The sequence below is a fragment of the Salvia splendens genome, chromosome 10 (genome assembly GCF_004379255.2).
Source record: "Salvia splendens isolate huo1 chromosome 10, SspV2, whole genome shotgun sequence".
NCBI classification, from domain to species: Eukaryota; Viridiplantae; Streptophyta; class Magnoliopsida; order Lamiales; family Lamiaceae; genus Salvia; species Salvia splendens.
This window is the reverse complement of record NC_056041.1, coordinates 13,034,202-13,056,196: the sequence shown is the minus strand read 5'-3', so window position 1 is coordinate 13,056,196 and position 21,995 is coordinate 13,034,202. Positions and strand designations below refer to the sequence as shown.

The 21,995-nt window shown below is 36.4% G+C and overlaps 3 protein-coding genes across 14 annotated transcripts; 1 reads left to right on the top strand and 2 right to left on the bottom strand.

Annotated features, from left to right (window-relative positions):
• Window positions 1-219: 219 nt before the first annotated feature.
• LOC121751972 (ATP-dependent Clp protease proteolytic subunit 6, chloroplastic-like) lies at window positions 220-4,262 on the top strand. The gene is made up of 9 exons (XM_042146816.1): window positions 220-404; window positions 533-597; window positions 830-893; window positions 1,688-1,889; window positions 1,997-2,062; window positions 2,214-2,354; window positions 2,938-2,991; window positions 3,685-3,777; window positions 4,069-4,262. The coding sequence occupies exons 1-9, from the start codon at window positions 316-318 to the stop codon at window positions 4,114-4,116; spliced, it is 822 nt and encodes a 273-aa protein (XP_042002750.1). The 5' UTR covers window positions 220-315; the 3' UTR covers window positions 4,117-4,262.
• A 60-nt stretch (window positions 4,263-4,322) lies between these two features.
• On the bottom strand, window positions 4,323-8,614 carry LOC121751970 (dehydrodolichyl diphosphate synthase complex subunit NUS1-like). Of its 8 annotated transcripts, XM_042146811.1 has the most exons (10): window positions 8,419-8,614; window positions 8,219-8,279; window positions 7,171-7,236; window positions 6,938-6,989; window positions 6,158-6,428; window positions 5,981-6,042; window positions 5,523-5,706; window positions 5,315-5,411; window positions 4,892-4,974; window positions 4,323-4,518 (listed from the first exon to the last, which is right to left on the bottom strand). In XM_042146811.1, exons 3-10 carry the CDS (start codon window positions 7,215-7,217, stop codon window positions 4,511-4,513), a joined length of 804 nt encoding a protein of 267 aa, XP_042002745.1. In that variant the 5' UTR covers window positions 7,218-7,236; window positions 8,219-8,279; window positions 8,419-8,614; the 3' UTR covers window positions 4,323-4,510. The 8 variants fall into 8 exon arrangements, with proteins under 8 accessions (XP_042002745.1, XP_042002749.1, XP_042002742.1 ...); XM_042146815.1 differs by lacking the exon at window positions 8,219-8,279; XM_042146808.1 differs by lacking the exons at window positions 8,219-8,279; window positions 8,419-8,614 and adding an exon at window positions 7,627-8,190.
• Window positions 8,615-9,489: 875 nt separating this feature from the next.
• Window positions 9,490-13,079, bottom strand: LOC121753054 (mediator of RNA polymerase II transcription subunit 32-like). Of its 5 annotated transcripts, none has more exons than XM_042148204.1 (4): window positions 12,733-13,077; window positions 12,097-12,166; window positions 10,370-10,814; window positions 9,490-9,871 (listed from the first exon to the last, which is right to left on the bottom strand). In XM_042148204.1, the coding sequence occupies exon 3, from the start codon at window positions 10,805-10,807 to the stop codon at window positions 10,370-10,372; it is 438 nt and encodes a 145-aa protein (XP_042004138.1). In that variant the 5' UTR covers window positions 10,808-10,814; window positions 12,097-12,166; window positions 12,733-13,077; the 3' UTR covers window positions 9,490-9,871. The 5 variants fall into 5 exon arrangements, with proteins under 5 accessions (XP_042004138.1, XP_042004140.1, XP_042004139.1 ...); XM_042148206.1 differs by lacking the exons at window positions 12,097-12,166; window positions 12,733-13,077 and adding exons at window positions 10,910-10,982; window positions 11,063-11,419; XM_042148205.1 differs by lacking the exon at window positions 12,097-12,166 and having other exon boundaries at window positions 12,733-13,079.
• Between the last annotated feature and the right edge of the window lie 8,916 nt (window positions 13,080-21,995).

Sequence of the window (21,995 nt, the reverse complement as noted above, 5' to 3'; positions counted from 1 at the left end):
AATCAGAGCTGTGCCTATCTTTTAATTCACAATATAAATAAGCCCCAACAAAAAATATTCACACACCAAAAAAATGTACTGTCTATTTTAATATCTTAAAACCCACAAGTTATGGAATAATAAATTTCCATATTTTTAAAATGACAAAAAATACTAGTATAACGAAATAAAGAAAAACAAATAGGTTTCCTGCAGAGAGTCGACTTCTTAAAACGCGACTTTAAAAGCTGAAGAGGAGAAGAGAAGGGTCGATACCCAAACCCCCAACACAAAACAGTATCCGTTTCTTCGCCATTTTCGTTTATCATCGGAAGGATGGTAACATCAGCAATGGCGACGCCGCTTAATATGTCGATTGCTTCTCCCCGTGGAAGATTCCCAACCTCTCACTTGTTCCAGCGCAGGTAATTTTTTTCGAAACACTGCTGTTCTTCTGTAATTACTCCGTGTTTTTTTAATCTACTGCATCGAGTGAACTAAATTTTCCCCCTTTTTTGTAACTGGTACCTTTTTTCTTGTTGTTTTTGAGCAGAAACTTCATTTTGAGACCTGTAGCATCAGCTCTTTCATGCTCCTACCGCGATTCTTCATCCATCGGTATGTTCTTTGCAGCCATAGTGTCATATGATAAAATTTTAAATCTGAGTTTAGTTATGATTTTAAACTACAATTGTGATTGCTTATCTTTTTTGGTTACTATACAATAGTAGTTTGGCGGGATAATTCATTTTTTTCTTTACTTTTTACTCCTCATTTACTGGGGATTCAGGGGAGTGAGTGTGGGGGATTGGAGAATGGGATGACTAAGAATGACATTTGATATTTCCAGGATTTTCGAGTAGACAAAACAAATTGCCTTTAAAGCTTGAACAGGGTGATTATTCTAACCTGAGGTTAGTTTTTCTATCTTTGAGATATTGTACATATATGTTTTAGATGGACTTTGAGGTGTGTTTGAGGAGTATTGATGATTCTGAAAATCTGCTCGCCGTGCTTAATCTGATTTTTTGGTCAAAAGTTGTGTGTTTAATACTCTTATTAATAATAAGCATGACTGAAGAGAGCAGTCTCCACCTCTTGTACTTGCATAACATGTAGAAAAGACATAGTAGAACAACAAAATTATTGATGCATCTGAAAATGACTAAACATGCAATTGCTTACTGAATCTTGGCTTTCCTGGGTCTTTGAAGTACATGTGTAAATTGTAATCACAAAGTGACGGAGTAGCTTAGTTTATACAACCAGGTTTGTGTAAATTTATTTGTGCGGACTGTGGAGACCTGAAAGCCAGAAGATACTGCCTCAGATCATAAATGTGATATTTATTGCAATGTTCAATGCTTTGTTCTTGTGTCCATACTAGCTTCATTCTGGTATAGCAGTGTTTTGCATAATTCTTCTCAGGGTTATATACCACTCTGATGCCTGAAGAAAATTCTGCTTTGATGTAGTGGAGATGGTTATATAGCTGTCAGGGGAAATTTTAGCTGGACGTAAATTTCTTCAAAACTTTTAGGCCATCTGTTCCTAGTGATTAGCTTTACTAGATTAAAATTTAATCACGTTGTTTATGATCCATCATTTCTAATTCAGTCCTATTTGTCTGATCTTATATTCACTTTCTATTTCTTCTTTCACTTGGTCTTTTACTTGGAAATTTTCGCCTAAATATTTCCCCTGTCAGTAATTCTGTTATAGAAGCCAAAAAGGGAAATCCGCCAGTTATGCCAGCCGTCATTACTCCAGGAGGGCCTCTGGATCTATCTACAGTTTTATTCAGAAACCGCATAATCTTCATTGGGCAGCCAATCAATTCCCAAGTAGCTCAGAGAGTGATATCTCAACTAGTGACTTTGGCAACAATTGATGAAGAATCGGATATTTTGGTACATATATAACCTTTAGATCTCACGCAGAATATATCTCAAGCATAACTACTGAGGCTTATCTGAATGAGCTGGTGATGTATATTAACTTTTTCTTCCTTTATTAGATGTATCTGAACTGCCCGGGTGGGAGTACCTACTCTGTCTTGGCAATATATGACTGCATGTCCTGGGTAAGATAGCTAATTAGATTTTGCAACTGGTTTTCCTATTTCCTCTCATGTTCAATGAATGTTGGAGTTGATGCATATCTCACCGTGCATATTTTGCCGTTGCTTTGAACTTTTGTAATGATAACTTTTTTGTATCTAACTATTTGTTCAGATAAAGCCCAAGGTTGGAACAGTATGTTTTGGAGTAGCTGCAAGCCAAGGTGCTCTTCTTCTTGCTGGTGGTGAAAAAGGAATGCGATATTCCATGCCAAATGCTCGTATTATGATACATCAACCCCAAAGTGGGTGCGGGGTATGAGCTTATCCTTTCATGTGTATTTATTTTGGAGAAATTTTAGGAATAGATCATCAATTGTGAGATTTGAAATTGGAATTTGGAGAGTGAAACATGAAGAGGACTAGATAACATAATATTTCCATCCCAAAATATTTGCATATATAAGCTCAAAAATTATGGCATCATATTTTTTTTTTTGCATAGAAAAGAGAATCAATAAAATGAAGCCGTATGCCCATATTTATGTTAGTGACTTACAAAGTATTATATTTAATCCACTAGTTTGGGCTACTCGTGATCATCAAATTTTAGTTGATGTTGACTTTAGGTTGATCTTGTGCTCTAGTTGGCATTAACACTTATCAGAGCATTCTGTCCAGTAACATGCCCTCTTTTAGACCACCCCTGGCCATAAAATAGGCAGCAGTGGATGCCCTGTGAATCATCAATCATGAGAAAAATTTTGAACTTAGTAACACTAGCATGATGGAAATTTTATGATTTTATATTGAGCTGTGTTCAATCCAGATAAATTTCTTCTTGATATTTTTATTTATTAATTTGTTAATTTGAGCTGACCTGCTAGTTCTGATTGTAGGGCCATGTGGAAGATGTAAGGCGCCAAGTAAATGAAGCAGTTCAATCTCGCCATGTAAGTACACTTTTGCCTCTTTCTAACATTTTTAATACTGAGTATGTTTCTAGATTATATACTACTCCCTCCGTCTCATAGAAATAGGCCATTTAGGATGAAATGGGTTTTAATGTGTAACTGTTAAAATAAGAGAGAATGAGAAAAAGTAGTTGAAATAATGTTGTGAATGGTGCGGCCCATAAATGATAAAGTAGTGAAAGAGAAGGAGAAAATGTTTCTATAAATGGATAAGGACTATTTTTCTATAGGACGGAGGGAGTATAATTTTACTGGATGTTGTGAAATCTACTTTTGCATTTGTTTCTAATGTATCATATTGCTGTAAGATCTGGTATGGTAGATGTTGGAATCTTTCCCTAAAGTGGCTAAAATGTACTGTAAAAAGGTTTGATGATACCTCTCCACTGACATGCTTCTATAACATCAACTTTCTTTAGAACCTTACCAAAATTTATGACTTTTCATGTCCTAGATGTACCAGGATAGTATTTTCTCTAGCTAGCATCAAAATAGTGCTAGGATAATTGTATGTCTCGAGGCCATTGCGTCTTAATTTAACACTATATCTTATGAGTTGAAATAATTTACCTGGATATTAGATGAATGTACTCAACAGTACGCAAATCACTACCTTCTGATTTAGCAGGCATTATATCAGTCTAACTTTATCCTCATGACTATCGAATGCAGAAAATTGACAAAATGTATGCTGCCTTCACTGGACAATCTCTTGAGAAAGTACAACAGTACACAGAAAGAGACCGATTCTTATCTGTGTCTGAGGTGATGTTTTGCTGGCTTTTGTATGAATACTCTGTTTTCTTGAAATTTAAAAAAGGTTAGTAAGAGTTAGGTTTTAGAGGTACCAACCACAAGTTGAGAGTGGGTGGGTTTTTGTGGATTAGAAATTAGAGGTAGCATATCAAGTAGTAAAAAATGTAGCTGATTAAAAACCGATCTATTGAAGCAATAAGTGACTCCATATTCCTTATGCTCCAGCCATTTCGCAAACTTGCTTTGAATTGTCGGTTTATTGTTCACTTTGGAGCACTTACCTCTCTTGCTTATTTGCAGGCCATGGAGTTTGGTCTTATTGATGGGGTTTTGGAAACAGAGTACTGAACTTCAGGCCATGTTCGAGTCACAATTAGATCATTTCAGGTTTTACATCAATTGTACCATTGTAAAACAAATACCGGTGGAATTGTGTAGCATAATCAACATTTCTCTCATTCGATAATGTAATGCAAGAAATTATTGTTCGTCCATTTGTTATTGGATTGTTCATCCTTGCTTTAGGTCAATAATGGTTGCAGCAGAAAATAGTGTTATAGGAGAGAGAAAGATAAGATATTTGATTTATAGCAGTAATACAGTTGATTGAGTAGCATTTATAGGTATCACACAATGCCAAAATAGCATACAATTCCGAGCATTGCTGCTTACGTATATGGTGCAACAAGTATCTTATTCTTCTAAATGGCTCTGGAGAAAATGTCACTTGAGATACACCAATTCATGTACCTGAGACGAGGGATGAAAAGTCAGAGAGGGGGAAACTGAACCTTATAGGAGTATAGTTTATTCCTACCATAAATTTATGTAATTTCCAAAATATTGAAATGTTATTTCAAATGACATTTTACTTGAGATACACCAGAGCACCAGTTAAGTTGGAGTACTTTTAAAATGTCATTTTGATCTTATTAAGTGTATGCATATTGGATAACATGAAAAAAAAAATAGCGGAATTGACTTCCAACAAATTATGGCCTCAATTTCAATGATCCCTCTTCAAATGAGCTTTGAAGAGTTGAACTGCAAAGATTTTTCTATTAAGTTTTATACTTGCAGATAGAACATATATATATCATCAGAAGTTGATGGTTATACATACCGTAGTTCTGACGCACCATAGTGTACCTACGAATGGCTTTTATTAAGGCGCCATATTTCATAGACTTGAGGGGTCCCATGTGCCTGCAATAAAAAGAAATGGATGAAAAGTTTATTGTTGAATTCAAAAACAGAGATAAAAAAAAAAACTGAAACTGCTTTTCCCTTTTTGGTTGAAATGCAATTATGCAATAGGAGATACTCCTATAATGCTATTGATTGGAATCACACTTCTAATACGGTAGGGTATATAAATTAGGGTGGTATATGCAAATCTGTTCCTTTTGTTGATGCAACTGAAGTTATGATAAGTTCTTTAATATAGGAAAATGCATTGCTGAAGAAGATTTCTCATTGTAATGATTCCAAAAAAGTGATAAAATTAACTGGGTGGATTTTCAAGAAGTGGAATGCAAACACTCACACAATCTCAGTATAACGAAGTCTCCATGCTGGGAAACCCAGGTGACATCTCACAGGTCCATAAATCAACATCAAGTCAGGTTCTGGTGCCGCATACCCTGTCTCACCAAAATTATCCCATCATAACCAGGGGGCATTATATCTATGTATATACATTTGTACAGAAAAGTAATTAAATAATAAACAAACAACATTAAGAGAAAACACACCTATTTCTGCAAGAGCATCTGCCATATCAGACTCTGTCAACTCAGGAACCTCAGCATCAGCATTTAGATGATGTTTTTTTAGAAGAAAATTTGCTGCTTTTGCAACTGCATGTTTCCCATCAGTAAAAGAAATAACTTCCAAGCTCAGGTATTTCTGCTTAACAAGTGCATCCCCGTTAGCTCCCTGCACAAAAAAACATTGATTTTCGTATTAGAGGCCACCATTCATAATGCCATTTCCATTACCCGTGTAACACCCATGAAACTTAAAGTATATCACTTGCTAACAAGATATATAACATGAAATTGTAAGAGGACGACAAATTATAAGATCTTAATGGACATCGAGTTCAAGTGAACCAATTGGTCCATTTATTGATATGGGCATCTTAGTTGATGGCCAACTGCAGAATGAGTTAGCGACCTAGAATTTAGAAAACGTAGATCGAGATCAATACATTTGGCATTACTTCACTTCTCAACCATAGAGATAGGGCATCTTTGGATCTCTTCAGCACTCCTACAGCGCAAAGAAACAGTCAATCACCATTATGCCCAGAAAGATGTAAACACAAATATTTAACATGGATCACCAATTCACGATCAGGATTTTTACAGTATCTTAGCCCCTGTACCTTCTGGATCATAGAGGCACACATTTCTCAATCCCATAGCCGTGAGCCACCTCAGTAGCTCAAGAACTTTCATAGTGTCAAGAGCTTCTTCGCTGTCCAGAACAACAGCCAGGTACCTAACTTTACTGATGTCAAGATCTTTATACTGCTTCATGAAACCACTGGAGATAAGGTAGCTCTCAAGCGAGTTCACCAAATCCACAGCAAAGTACCATATGCTAACAATCAGATGCATGATAAGCCAAAGTAAGTAAAGGCCAAGGTCGCCACTCTGCAATATGTTCAGACAAAATAACACCTAAAGTTTGAGAATATATTGCCACAAAGCAAATACATGTAGATACTAAGCACAAAGGCCCAAAGCAAAGAATTTCCCAGCATCACGTGATGGCTGTTTGTTAACTTCCCCAGCCAAACCTGGGAAATGAGCAAAAGTGTCTTGTCTTTCTTTTGAAGGTTAAATTGGTTTGACAAGAACGACTGAGTGAAAACAAAATGAATCCTCTGTCAATTCTGGGAACCGTACAGCACTATGCTGACCAAATTTGTGTTTTCAAATTTTCAGTAGTTTGGCGCAATTTTATTGCTAGTAAAGAACAAACCTGTTACGGAAAATCCAAATTGAACTAAACCAGAAAGACGATTCGCTAACATAATCTCACACCTATACTCTATGACATGTGAAGTACTCTGAGTTGCATCCACATTACAATAACACGAAAATATACTAGGAGTAGTATAACTTCAACAATTAATTAGCAGAAGACTGCACTCACTTACCGACCATATCCTTTTGTAACCCTTCTGCATCCGATCCCCCAAATCCAAAGCTCTGCAAACATCCAAACTCAAAAATTAATCTACACCAAATTCCTCTAATAACAAAAGTACGAAAACAAAAACATGGAACCCTATTACTACAAGCACAAGGATCACTAAACAATAGAAACAACAATTTACAAAAATCAAACAAATTCAATTTGAGAAACTACAAAATAAAAAGAGGTGCTAACTTTGATTCGATCCTGCGAAGGAAGGTGGCCAGATGAACGAAATCCATGTCCAGCTTATTGGAACGCCTAGAATAAAATGGAGACAACAAAAGTCTACTTAATTAATAATGCATCATATTGCGAAAATTAGAGAGAAAATAGTGAAAATTGAATCAAGGAAAGCGAAAAAGTACAAAATAAGTAGAAAGAGAGAGTTAGGGTTGGGGAGAAAAAACAGGAAGAAAACAATAGGAAATGAAGTCACACGTAAATTGTGCCTGCTTCAGCAACACCTGCTCTGCATGAGTAAGATACATGGGAGAGAGATGTAGAGAGGCCTGTTTTACCTTAAATCGCAATGCCTATGTTCTTATTAAGGATTCGTTCGCTAAGACAGTTTGGGCTGGGCAGAATTAAAACAAACACAGACTTGATAAGGCCTGACCCACTTGCACTAGAGTATACACTGGTGTTCACCTTTTCAGATATGGGTTGTGTTTTGAATGTAACATTAATTCTGCATTATTTAATTGGGCGTCCATTCACCCCGAATTTCCCATATTAACCCTAAGCGCATTCTGAATTTTCAACTCCGCGCGCATTCTGAACAACACACGGTTTGCCTGTTGGGTGGATTCATTTTTTTCATAGCAATGAGTCGTCCTCCCATTCGAAATCACACACCGCACGCAGTAGACTGGAGCTTCAACTCGGGGTAATCTCTCCCCACCCCATTCGATTTTGGGTAAAATCATCACCAAAGTGCAATTGCGTGCTCCGTCGTATCGTATCACATCGAACACGTCTCACATTTGATGGGGTTCAATACATGGACTTTTTTTGCAGGTGTAATGGGTGAGGCACAACACGGTTCCGACGCTCATTGATGAAAGGCCTCCAATAGCACCGCGAGTAATGTGTATGTATCAAGCAACTCGGGCAACAATGGCGGTGTAGATATTCAAAGCACCCCACGTATTGAAGTTAGCACAGCAAAGCACGCAGATTTCATTACAAATGCAAGCTCAATTGCAAACCGAAGATGCTCACCCCGACGGGGCAGATGTACCTTTGTAAGTGATCTGTTTATTGCTAGGTCGTAGATGTAGCTATGTTGGTTTTCCAACAACCTATAAAAACCCCAAATTCCCTTGTCACTTGATAGTCCGAAAAATATCGACGGTGAATCGCGGGGTACTAGAGATTGGTACCCGAATTCAACCAAACACAGAATCAAAGCTTGGAAACGGGATAAGAGCTTCCGATTACCTTGTGTTGACGGCGTGAATAAATCTTGGAAACGGGATGAGAGATTCGACGCCACCGCTGGCTAGGGTTAGGGATTTACACAAATCTGGAATGTTCAAAAATGAGTGACGGGAAAGGGGGGAAAATTAGCTGAGAGGGGTAATTTGGGAATGGACACTTCTCATTTTTTGGTTTAATTCTTGTTCAAAAAATAGAGAACACGCCTGTTGTGTAGACTTTGGTAATGTCATTTAAGAGACATACAGTGCAGGCATCATCATTTATGTGAGGCCATACGAAAGAAACAACACACAACGAATAACATAATTGGCCAGAAATAAATCAATTTCTGGTGACTTCAGCCACACCGAACGCGTCCTAATTTTATTGCTGAATTTGGGTAACAATGCGGGCCGGGCCGGGCCGGACCCTATTACATTGATTTATTTTATTTTACTACTAGATAGTTTGATTCAATTATTTCTATAAAGTACTATTGACATTAATTTCACAACAAATTCCGTAAATTTTATTACTGTACTATTTTGTACTAATAAACATGTCGAACTCGTAATTTGCCAATTTTACATAATTACATCACCGTAGATTATCTCACTTGCAAAAGAAATTAGAAATCGAATGCTGCAACATCATCATTTTTTTTCTTCTTAAATATAGTACAATTTTGTTTTAAAATTCATCCAAAAATCAAAAGTTATTAAAACGAAATACTAGTATATTAATTCCCTGCAGAACCACAATTTGGTCAAGGACAAATATGTAACCTGTCTATTTCAAAACCTATACCATCAATTAACAATTCCAGAAGTTTCTTTGGGATTATGTATTTACAACACCATTGTATAAAATAAGCGCCACAATTTATTTCTGGATAACAAACATTCACCAGACTAGACATATTATGATACATTTATCACTTTTTATCAAGATTCAACTCAACATAAGCCTCACACGCGGCAAAAGACAACGACGGATAGCTTACCGGACGTCCCTCACCATTAGTTCCCACTTCCAACAATAATTATCAACAAAACTAAAATAGGCAACAATAAATTTGTGGAAACTGGAGCATCAGCCAAATTACTTCACATATCACACATATGGCTTCAAAAACAGTGGAGTATCAGAATCACATACATCCTCTTTTGGTAAATGGTAATGGTGTTGCTCTGTCTCAAGAAAAGTGAAACAACATTACAGTATCTAAGTTTCAATGCTTCCCCAAACAACACATAGTAAGCCACAAGTATCATTCAGACCGTGTGTTTCATTCTTCATCATTTTCAGATATCACAGTCTAGCCGTGACTGCCAATTTTGCCTAATTACACAGACTGGAGACTGGAACCTTCATCCGGATTAGATAACATCAGGGGCATAAATGCCTATCTTCCTACGCTGAATTCTTTTGAAAAGGCTAAGAAGAATAATCTTGCACCAGAGGTTGGTTTCACCTACCAAGCCATAAATATAAGTTAGTACAGCTTAATCAATCGATATACTAGGGCAATAGGGGGGGAAATAGTTCTGGAGATCTAATAAGTAAACCACGCAATATGATGCCAATAGAGGAGATAATTGAGAACAGAACTGTGGAGAAGAGCCAATTATAACTTCATTATGAACCTCTGAGCATTTCTTTGCAGGTCTACCATCATGATTACACAAAAATTTGGTCCATCATAGACCTCTTACAAATATGATATGGGATCTTAATACATAACTTACAAATATTAGTCCAATTAGACCTCTTAATTGGTATAATCATGGTTTGAGTTTTTTTGTCTAGCTACCAAGTGTCCAAGTTTTACTTTACGTTCACTTTGATATCACAATAATGATAGGCATTTCACTTAGAATTGAGAGTAAAAACTCTTTCTAGTAGGACAAGATACAACTATTATTCAGAAACAGTTCTGAAATCAGAACAATAATCAAATGACTGAAAGTACCTATTGTGCAGGATCTTCGGTAAATCTAGCATCAAAAGGAGCGGCAGAGTTAGGATGCGACGTGCCACCTCCAGCCCCAGACCCTTGTTGCAGTTCAATCACCAGCAATCTAACAGCTTTACTCATTTGCTCCAAGCGAACAGCACTGATCGGTGGAAGACCACTTGGAGCAGGCTGGCCAGGTTTAGGAGCAACAGAGCCAGTAGCCTCGTCCACAAGACACTCGGACCCAATTCTTTGCTTAACAGATTCCACAAATTCTTCAGCTTGATCACAAGCAACTCGGAAAAGCTCCCATCTTTGCTTGAAATTCTCTAATGCAGTATCAGTGGCAGGAGTTTTTTGACCACCTGAGTTCTCCTTTGCTTCCAATGTACTAGCTGCTGCAGAAATGAACTCTTGATGGGCAGTAGTCAAGGAATCCACTATATTGTCCATCTGAAGTCTGCAGAGGGAAGCCACATCAACAACTGCCTTCAATAATGGAGCATGCAATCTATCTTTTACATATACAAAAAGGAGAGTTTTCTGAGAATTCACAAAAAATGCCATCCTCAACGATTTTGGCGGGAAACATCAAGAAATACTTTAGAGAATACATCATACTTATCTCCTGCATATTATAAAAATTTATGTTAAACTTTTATATTATAAACTGACAAAAGCACGTTTATCATGAGCATTGTGCTCTACATTGTAGCTGCAAAAGCATGTCTGTATTGAAGCCTTGAACTCTACAGAGATATTCAGCACTGACGGGTCTTGTGCCTTGAGCTCTGCAAAGACTTTTAGCTTATCAAAGAAGTTTTGGCCTACACAGGAAGTTTTAAACCTCTATAAATACCAACTCTATTCATTGATTGAAAATCATTTTTGTAAACTTATTTTCTGCCTACCATTGTTCTCTCTCAACTTCATGTTTATAGCTATGTTCTTCATTTTTCTTTCTTATATTGGTATCACCATTTTAGTTTGTTATCTTTTAATTTTTCAAATTTTGTTATAGTTTGTGGGTTACATGTGTTAATAAAAAATATACAAAGAAGCTAAGCGTACTTTTCTGATAGACTGCACTAATCCGATGGCTGCATTCCAGAAATGGCTAGAGATTATAATGACTGCAAAGGAGAGAGCATACTACTCTAGAACACAAGGTAGCAGATAAAATCCATCTTGCTCATTCTAATTCGGTTTAGCAATAAAGATGAAGATTTTGTCAAAAAATGAAAGAATAAGCTGCAGTCAATCCAGTACAAGAATAAAAATGCAGAGTCGTTCTATTTCTCAAAAACAAAGCCAGCTATACATGTGTAAAAACTAGCAATAACAGGACCTGAAAAATACTGGAGTCAGCAATACAGCAAAGAGATAAAGCAATATCCTACTGAAAAGAAATCTGCACAAGAATAGGAAATTTAAGAATAATCTATCTACAAAAGGAGATGGGAGATGGAAGATGGAAGAACTCTATTGTTCCTGGAGCAAAGAAAATGAGCCAATGCTCTCAACCTTAGAACTTCAAATGAGACAAGAAATAGGAAACAGCCTCAGGAGCCGATCAGGTCAGCATTCAACAAATAAGATCAACATAGAATAAAACACACAGTGGCATTTCAAAATAAGTGTGAACTGACTATATCAAAATATGTTTTTATACTTACTTTATGCTTGCGACAGATAAGTGTTTACATAAATGCTTATTCATAACAGTAAGGCTTATTGGGTACCTCTGTGTTTTTCAAAGAAACTAGATCCACACAAGCTATCAAGCTCTATATAACAGGGAATCACAGCTAACTGCAATTTAACAAATAAGAAACAACTCATAAGACAAATAAAACCTAACTCAAAAGGTCAAAATACCATAAACTAAAGAATACGAGTAAGAAGAATGTGAAATAACTTATTAGTAGATATAAGAATAAACCCAGCCCAAGGAAAATGTCAATTAGCCATATATGCTTAACTCCAGGCAAACTATCTATAACCTATATACACCAACTTGAAAATGAGAGAAAATGTTTAATTGAAGGCAATACTAAAAATTGTTCTTTCTATTGCAGATGAGATAGCAAACGAGAAGAAAAACAAGCATATGTAAATATAATCTCTGAGATCTATATGCCAAACTGCAACATAAGCTTACAAATTTATTTGTTTTTTCCGTTCAAGTAACAACGTTTTAATAATATTTGGTTTAGCTCACATGCCAAGATCGATTGATGAAGTACTATTTCACAAACGCGAGAGACAACCACACACACAAATAAACATAAATACAACCAAAACCAAAAAGAAACATGCAATTCAATCATGATCTGAAAAGTGCGTAATCGAGCAAAACAAGAAAACTACACAAGGACCTTAACCCGTCGGGACTGGGGCGGTACGGATGGTGGAGGTGTGAGGTGTGCAGAGGGAAGCTGGAGGAATGAGAGGTGACTGACTGTGGCCGGCGACGACCGATTTATTGCGGCGGTAACAAACGGCAGTTTGACAGTGAAGAGAGAGATGGATAGAGAGATTATAAGGAATTGAAAACTGTGTGAGTTTGCGGCCGAGTGAGATTTCGACGGAGGAGGGAAGGTGGAATCTGGAGATAGAGATAGAGATAGAGATACGAGTTTCCTAGGGTTTCAATTATTTTTTCAATTCTACTGTAAATATTACAGGCCAAATTGAGAAGATGGTATCAATATCATACATTCCAAAAATATTAAATACATAAAAAAGATTTTTCAAAATCATAGTAGTATGCACTATATGTTAGTGCAAATTAAATAAAAAAATACCAATAGATATGTAATGATAGTATGGGGCGGCTCGTTTGCAATATTATATTTTGAGATTAAATATGAATTGTGTTTGGTTAATGAGATTGAATTTCTCAACTTGATTCTACATAAATAATCATGTCATGATTAATCCCTTCGAACTAAAATAATTTATAACTTAATTCTATATTTTAATAATATTTTATCTAGCAAGTCAAACAAGAGTATTAATTTTCATAGACATGATTTTCGGTCCATCAATAAGGTTCAAGTCATTCAATACCTTTCATTTTTTAACATGTGTTTATAATTAGAGTGAATCACATCTTCGGTTAATCATGTGTTTATAATTGTGTGAATCACTTCTTCTGTTAATAGTAACATGTGTTTATAACTGTGTGTTCTTAATTATAGTGAGTACTAGTATAAGTTTTGGTTCATTGCTAAAATAATATTGTTGAAAAAATAATATTTGTATATTTATAGTAATTTTAATACAAGCCTAATGTTTATTGTAACAATGGTTGATAAAATTTGACAATTATTTTATGTAGCATTAACCTTTTTTTGTGGGTCTTACTATGTATGCCAAGTGAATTTAGTAATTGTTCGAGTTCTTCTAATGTTGTTTATCACAATTGTAAATCATTTTTAGCTAAATTTTCAAGATATTATTCTTACATTTTTTTCATCATTGCCGAGTTCCACACATATTTAAGAATTATTCCACTAATAGTTTTGATATTTGGGGACTCAAACAAGGGTGCATTAATAATTTTGGGGTACAATGTAGGAGTAATAGAAGGAAAATATTTAGAATAAGAGCGACATACACCAAAGATATTTATAAAGAAAGCAATGTCAATATTAAACGAGTCGGCATTCGGCAATGTAGGTGAAGTGTCAGCGTGTCATTATCGCTATTAATAAATCTTTTATATGAATAATTATTTGGTGATTATAAAACTTATTTTTTTCCAATAAACAAAAATAAAGTGAATTGTCGTGAATAATAAACAATACTAAAATTACATAAATTAATAGGGATTGTGGAAAATAATATTATGAATGATAGATCTTATGAATAATATAATTACGGAGTATAACTCTAAGAATACAATCAATTGGTAAAATATTTACATTTTAAAAAATAATCAAACATAACTAATGTAATGTGGATAATAAGTAATATTGGAAACAAATAAATTATATTGTTGAAAAAATATTTTGAAAATTAGTAAAACAAGCTTTGTTAAAGTTCAAATGTTTTTCTTATTTTTGAATATTTAATTAGTTTCAAATAAAAAACATAAATTACAATAATTCAAATACAAAATTAAAAATACCTACTTTTTGGGAAAGATTGAATAGAAATTTGGATAATCAGATCATATATATTATCATCATTCTCCACACTGAGCAACAGGTGATACTAAAATTTATATCAAAGAATATTAATTATATGAGGAGAAAAAAATGAGATTTCGTTTGTGTGCAAGACTAAACAAAATGTGATATCTATTTACAAAGGATAAAAAACTAATAATTTTTTAATACAATTTATATATTTTTTAAAATAAATATATATCAATTAATGAGATTGTATAATTTGACACAGCCACACTGGTTGCTAGAAGAGACAGTGATGGAGTGTGAAGGTGGAAGTAAATGAGACCACATGAGAAAGAGAAGTTCAATTTTATTTTTTTAAATATATAAATGACATGGTGGTCGACCTACAAATATCGATAAACATGGTATTAGGGAGAATTCATTCTCAGTGCCAACATAGAACATACCTTCGTTGGCAATAATAAACATATTAATCTGTAGCTAATTAATCGTTTTATTATTAGGTAAGTTACTGATAAGGCTCGTTTCACGCATGTTTCCTACCTTAAAACTGCATCGAATTTTGTAAACTAGCGTCCAATTTTGAGCCAGGTGTGTGTGTAAGTCCACCATGTTCAGAAACTGAGTTAATCAACTGGGCGGATGAACGGATCAGGAGAAGGAGCCAAATTGCTGCACAAATGGATCAAGTTGAAGCAAATGACACGCAGCGGAACAACCAATGAGAAGACTAATGCGTCGCACAAGAAAAATCCTCAAAGGCAAATGGTAAAGACGAGCTTTCAAATAACAAATGCCCTAAGTATCCAGACCTCACTCCTTCGTATAAATAGACATAGAGAAGGAGGAAGGAGGGGAGCTTCGATCGGTGTCACTCATTAGTTTTCGGCTCTCTTCTAGAGTTGGAATTGGGAGCTCCAAACACTTCATCTTTCTGTTTTCATCACACACACACCTGGTCTTGTTCTAGTTTAGTTTAGTTTAGTTTAGTTGGCGTTTTGGTGTTGGTATTTAGTTTTAATCTTTCGGTTCTGTTATTCCACTCCGATAAGGGGTGATGAAACAATTTCATGCTTTTGTAGTTCATTAATGGATGTTATCTACTTTTGATGTTTGATTTAGTAGATTTGAAGTTATGTTCTCATTTCCAGTTTATGTGTTCTATTTTCGTGCGTGTTGTTTCCGATCTGTCTTGATTTATGTTTTATGTTGCACATCTCGACTCTAGTGTTTTATTTCATGTTGGTTTGGTCAGATCTAAGTTTTCAATTCACGTTTCTGTTTATATCTGGTAGTTACTGTTTTATTTCTGCATGATTATGGGGTAGTTTCTTGTTTACGTAGTCGTAGTTTAGATTTTAGGAGTAGATTTAATTTTATGAGTTGTTTTGATGTTTCGTCCTCCGTACCTTCTCAGATCTGTTTTCTTCTACTCTGTTTTCCATGTTGATTTTGTAAAGAAGATGAAGCTGTTAAAAATGTTTTACATTATCGTACACTTTGCACGGGACTGACAATCCCCCGTTTAATCTATTTGTCCATTTATGGAAAGTTCAATTAAGTTGATCAAGTAGACTGTTTAGCTTTCATGAGTTGATCAGTTGAGTAGTTTCAATTCCTCAAGTCCCGTAGTTAACTTAACCCACCCCTAGAAAGCGTGGCAGCAGTCATTCCCATTTCGTGTCTCGCAAGCAAATGTCAAACACATTATCTCAGTGGGATCGATCCTTACTTCCATATACTAGTTAATAGTATTGTGGGTTAAAGTTTTGAAAGCGCGCTTTCGAGTCTTTTTTCATCTCACTCGAGAAGGAGTAGGTTGAGTTGATCAGGCCAAATATCCATTGGATCACTAACTTGTCCTCATAGGTAGAAGGGCACACAATTGGCTAGCCGGATCAGTTCGACAATCCAACTTGAGCAAGCCACAACGATAATAAAAGAGAGAAGAGATGCGAGAGGGTTGGTACAACTTTCTGTTACGAACAACATCCATCATTATTATAATAATAAATCATTAATAAGTTCTTGTTAAAAGTTATAAACAACGTCTATCATTATTATAATGGTAAATCTAGGGCATGTAATTCGCTCGGTTCGGTTAGAACCGAACCGATGACACGGTTAGCCGAGCATAAAAGTAACCGAGATTGAATCACCGAAACCGAATTGGCCTCGGTTCGGTTCCTAACCGAATAGGGTCGGTTCGGTAACCCGAACCGGGACCGAATGACCGAATAAAAAAAATTATGCAGTTCACAGGTATCGATCCTTGGACATTGCATACGAAAAATTCCCATCCTGGCCACCACTTGCGCTGCATTGCATTTTTTGTATTTAAATTTGTAGAAAAAATTATGTAGGTACTTTGTATTAGAAAGGAATTAATAAAAGAAAAGAATTAATATTTAATAAAAACAAATATTTAAATGAGTAATTCAGTTCTAACCGGTTCTAACCGATTGAACCAAACCGAACCGAACCAATAACCGGGTAGACGCCTTACTTTTGGAACCGAACCGAAAAATGTGATATTCGGTTATCGGTTAACCGAGAAATGTGATATTCGGTTCGGTCATCGGTTAACCGACTAACCGATGACCGAAATACTTGCCCTAGGTAATGTTAGGGTTTTGTATACTATAAATCACCTTTCGAGTGATTGAATACTGTAAACTCTATATATTCGTTTCCAATGAATGCAATAGATTATTTTTGTCATAATGTTGTTATGGTTTACATTTAATGGATGTTTATTGCATATTTAAATGTATAAGCGAACGTAACAAAGTCTAAGTCTTTGTTTTAGTAGACCGGTTGTGGGTGTCGTCCATATTAAGGTAACACGGTCAGTTCTGAACAAATAAATATAAGAATTTCACAACCTAAATAGGCCTAGACTACCTATCGTGAAAGGTTGCAATGTCAGTCCGATTATTTCTAAGCCTTATTGAAATTAGATGGCGTTGGTGTGGTATAGCACTGAATTGGATCTAAAACAGCAAGACGGGTCTTTATGCTATCTACTGAAAGACGAGGTCTTGATAATTAATTTCTTAATCAATGTACGTTAGCACTGAGCATACGATATTGATTATCTACTACTTTGACTTACCAATAGGTGCGGGTTTTCGTAACCCAACGATCCTGGTATCTTGGGTAGTGGCGATTAATATCTAGCGGTGCTATGATTGCTATTATATTGAATCGTGCGCAAGGTGAGTCTTGTTTGATAACATCCACAAGAGGAGCTCGAAACAAGTTTTTATTATTCGGAACCTAGCTAGTTGGAGTTTGATTACTCTATGAATAATAAATAAGCGTTTCTTGCTAAGTCCACTCTTGGAGTTTATAATATGTTAATTAATTAAGTCTATAGCAGACATTGATTAATTAATGGATGTTTATATCTTAAACGCGGGAAATAAATGACAAACAAATGGAAACCCGGAATACTTGTAATTTCGGATTTGGATGGGCAGTGCAATATTACTTCTTTAGTGGCTGACTGTAATATTCCAATATAAGCTCATATTAAATTATTGGTTCAATTTAATTAGTAAAAAGCTAATTGGGGGAGGTCATATCCAAATTCTTCCTTAGATCCCTGGCTGGGCCCAATATGTGAGTTAATATAAATAGGAGAATAAAAGAGACAGAAAATACACTTGTTTTATTTGACAATTTTCATCCCCCTATTCCAAGGAGATGAACGATTTTTGCTCTCCTTCTGTGAGCAGAATTTTGTCTTCTTTATTCAAGTCCTAGTATTTTGATGAGATTTGCTCACACAAATATCAGATTACAGTCAGGGATACCAGTCAGAAGATCCGAGGTCGAGTACTTAAAATCTTCACGTGGAGAAGACGCAAACCATCTTCGATTCTTAAGTGAATCAACGAGGTAAATTGGCTAACTCCGTAGCATGCATGTTTTAGGGATTATTTGTGCCAAAGCATGTTTAAATTCAAGTTGTGAGCATGATGCATGTGGGAATTATGGGAATAGAGTTTATTTAAATAATCTGCTAAATAGACCAAGTTTTATGTAATCCGTTAGAACGCACGCTTCTGAGCACACCCCTTCAGGTAAATCATTATTCCAACCATACGAATGTTATCTACTGTGCTAGATAGATTCATTAGTAGAAAGATACATATGATAAAAATACACATAATGATTGAATCATTCCACCATGCTAAGAACTTAGTAACATACACAAATATAATTGCTGGGAGTGAATCAAAATTAAATTGAAAACCAAAATTCAGACCACTTAAAATATGATACAGTAGAAAATATAAACTTTAAAATTTATAAAAAACAAATTTTCATCAATATTCATAATATCTTGAACCATATAAAATTTAGAGTAAAGGCCAAAATTGGTCCTGAACATATAGTCATTTTACGATTTTGGTCCTAAACATTATCTTTTGGATTTTTTGGTCCTGCACATATGGACATTTGATCATTTTGGTCCTCCGTCAATATTTCCGTTAAAAACTAACGGTCAACATTATCTTTTGGATTTTTTGGTCCTGCACATATGGACATTTGATCATTTTGGTCCTGCACATATGGAATTTTGATCATTTTGGTCATCCGTCAATATTTTCGTTAAAAACTAACGGTCAACGGCCGATTTTTGACTAAAACAATGGGTTGGGTCGGGTCGTGTTTGGGTCGGGTTTGGGTTACACGTTAAGAAAAAAAATAATATTTTCTTAAAATCTAAGCATAATATTTTCGTTAAAATCTAAGCATAATATTCTTAAAAAATTAATTAATATTTTTTAATTAATAAAATTAAAGTATAGTAATTTTTAATTAATTTTTTCATGAATTTGAAGAAAATATTATGCTTAGATTTTATTAAAAATAATTTTTTAATTATTTAATTTTATTATATAGATTTAATATTAGTATACTTTAATTTTATTGTTTTGATTAAAAAATGATTATTTTAATTTGGTAATTTTTTATTTTATCGTGTAATATCATGTTTAAATCGTATAATAACATCATGTTTTAGTCGTTATAATATTTTTAATCAACAAAAATAACTAAAAATTAAAGTTTTATAATTTTTTAATTAATAAAAAATAATTATTTTTTTTCTTAACGTGTAACCCAAACCACACCCGACCCAACCCATTGTTTTAGTCAAAAATCGGCCGTTGACCGTTAGTTTTTAACGAAAATGTTGACGGAGGACCAAAATGATCAAAATTCCATATGTGCAGGACCAAAATGATCAAATATTCATATGTGCAGGACCAAAAAATCCAAAAGATAATGTTGACCGTTAGTTTTTAACGAAAATGTTGACGGAGGACCAAAATGATCAAATTTCCATATGTGCAGGACCAAAATGATCAAATGTCCATATGTGCAAGACCAAAAAATTCAAAAGATAATGTTTAGGACCAAAATCGTAAAATGGTTATATGTTCAGGACCAATTTTGGCCTTTACTCTAAAATTTATATTTTCACAACCGATGTTTTAAGAACATCCTTAACCCCGGCCCGGATTCAGGCCCCAAGTCCCCTCCACATCATCATTCCCGTAAATTTGAGTCCCAGACCACAACTGCTCTAACCCTGCAGGCCCCCAACCCGGGCCACAACTAATAAATGTCACTATTCACAACTTTAATCTATTTTACTCGTAAAATAAAAAACGCCGGAAATTTAAAACACAAAAAAGTTGTTCTTCGATCGAAAATTGAAAATTACAACATAGAAATTTAAAAATACAAAAAAAAATATTAAAACATAACGCCAATGCTGGAAAACGTTGGTGCGTGTCCAAATCTCTTCAATTAGACCGGCTTGGAGGGAGTGTGTAGTTCGTCTTGGCGCATCGCAGCTGAACGGGCTATGACATTGCGAATGTCGGGAGGAAGGTCATGCACAGGCGGGGCGGGTGTGTTGGGTTACAAACCCATCCCACATCGGATGAGGGGGGAAGTTGAAGGTGTATATAATTCCCGTCCAACCCCAATTAGTTTGAGGCCTTTTGGGAGTGACCCAAAAACAAATCCGTGCGGGCTTGACCCAAAGCGGACAATATCAAACTAATGTTGCAGTCGACGATCCTAACAAGTGGTATCAGAGCCCAGGTGGCTATGGGTTGTGCCTGGATGAACCCCGGTTAGGGTCGGGTCCAGGATGAACCAGAGGCCAGGGCTGGAACGACCCATGTTCGTGGGTTGTGCCTGGATGAGCCCCGGTTAGGGTTGGGCTCTGAAGGACTCAGGTTAGAGTCGGGCCCAGGATGACCCAGGGGACAGGGCTGGAACGACCCATGTTCGTGTCGACTGCGTTCCCGATGTGGTCTCGGTTTGAGGGGAGGTTTGTTGGGGTACAAACCCATCCCACATCGGATGAGTAGGGGAAGTTGGAAGGTGTATATAATTCATGTCCAACCCCAATTAGTTTGAGGCCTTTTGGGAGTGACCCAAAAATAAATCCGTGCGGGCTTGACCCAAAGCGGACAATATCAAACTAATGTTGCAGTCGACGATCTTAACAGGGTGACAGTGTAGTCACTCCCGGTGCTGGAGAGCGGATCGTCGCTCCACAAAGTAACATTTTATTCCTCGTCCTCAACGATCATGTTATGCATTATGATACATGCATGCATGATGTCGGCGATTAGTGGACGCTGCCAATCACGGGCTGCTCCCTTCACAATAGCCCATCGTGCTTGGAGGACTCCGAATGCACACTCCACATCTTTCCGAGCCGCCTCTTGCTTTTCGGCAAACAATGCCCTCCGATCCGTTGTCGGACATGTGATAGTCTTCACAAACACGAGCCATCAAGGGTAGATCCCATCTGCCAGATAGTACCCCATACTATACCGACGGTGGTTGGCCGTGAACTCTACGTTCGGCGCTCGCCCGGCACACAAGTCATTGAACAATGGAGACTCGTTCAACACATTGAGGTCGTTGTTCGACCCCGCGACACCAAAGTAGGCATGCCAGATCCACAATCGTTGGTCGGCAATGGCCTCCAACACAATCGTGGGATGTGTGCCCTTGTGCCCGCTAGTGTATTATTGTCCTCTCCAAGCCTTTGGACAATTCTTCCACTACCAGTGCTTACAGTCGATGCTGCCAAGCATCCCCGGGAAGCCGTGGGTCCGCTCGTGCAAGTTCACCAACTTTCTAACGTCGTCGGTCGTTGGCTTTCTCATGTATGTATCCTTGAATGCTTCGATGACTGCCCGACAGAATTTAGCTAGGCAATCCCGTCCAGCGAGTTGACGCATGGCAGACGTGCATTTCTGCAAAGTCGATATACTTTGCCGGCCCACAGCATCTGTGGTTTGGCAGAAATACGAGTCACGAGCTACAACTGCGTTGACAATGCGCAAGAACAAAGGCCTCCGCATCCGGAACCGGCGACGGAACATCTGATCACTCCATCGCGGATCGCTAGAGAAATAATATGTGAAAAGCCGCAAAGCAGCTTGTTCACGGTCTCG

What these genes read in the sequence shown, in the direction of transcription:
- LOC121751972 (XM_042146816.1), top strand. Translation starts at nt 316, where the DNA reads ATGGTAACATCAGCAATGGCGACGCCGCTTAATATGTCGATTGCTTCT. An exon ending in TCTCACTTGTTCCAGCGCAG is followed by an intron (nt 405 to 532) that starts GTAATTTTTTTC and finishes GTTTTTGAGCAG; the next exon opens with AAACTTCATTTTGAGACCTG. An exon ending in GGTGATTATTCTAACCTGAG is followed by an intron (nt 894 to 1,687) that starts GTTAGTTTTTCT and finishes TTCCCCTGTCAG; the next exon opens with TAATTCTGTTATAGAAGCCA.
- LOC121751970 (XM_042146808.1), bottom strand. Translation starts at nt 7,691, where the DNA reads ATGGACGCCCAATTAAATAATGCAGAATTAATGTTACATTCAAAACAC. An exon ending in CACAACCCATATCTGAAAAG is followed by an intron (nt 7,237 to 7,626) that starts GTGAACACCAGT and finishes ATTTTATTCTAG; the next exon opens with GCGTTCCAATAAGCTGGACA. An exon ending in CTTCGTTATACTGAGATTGT is followed by an intron (nt 4,975 to 5,314) that starts GTGAGTGTTTGC and finishes TTTTTATTGCAG; the next exon opens with GCACATGGGACCCCTCAAGT.
- LOC121753054 (XM_042148205.1), bottom strand. Translation starts at nt 10,807, where the DNA reads ATGGACAATATAGTGGATTCCTTGACTACTGCCCATCAAGAGTTCATT.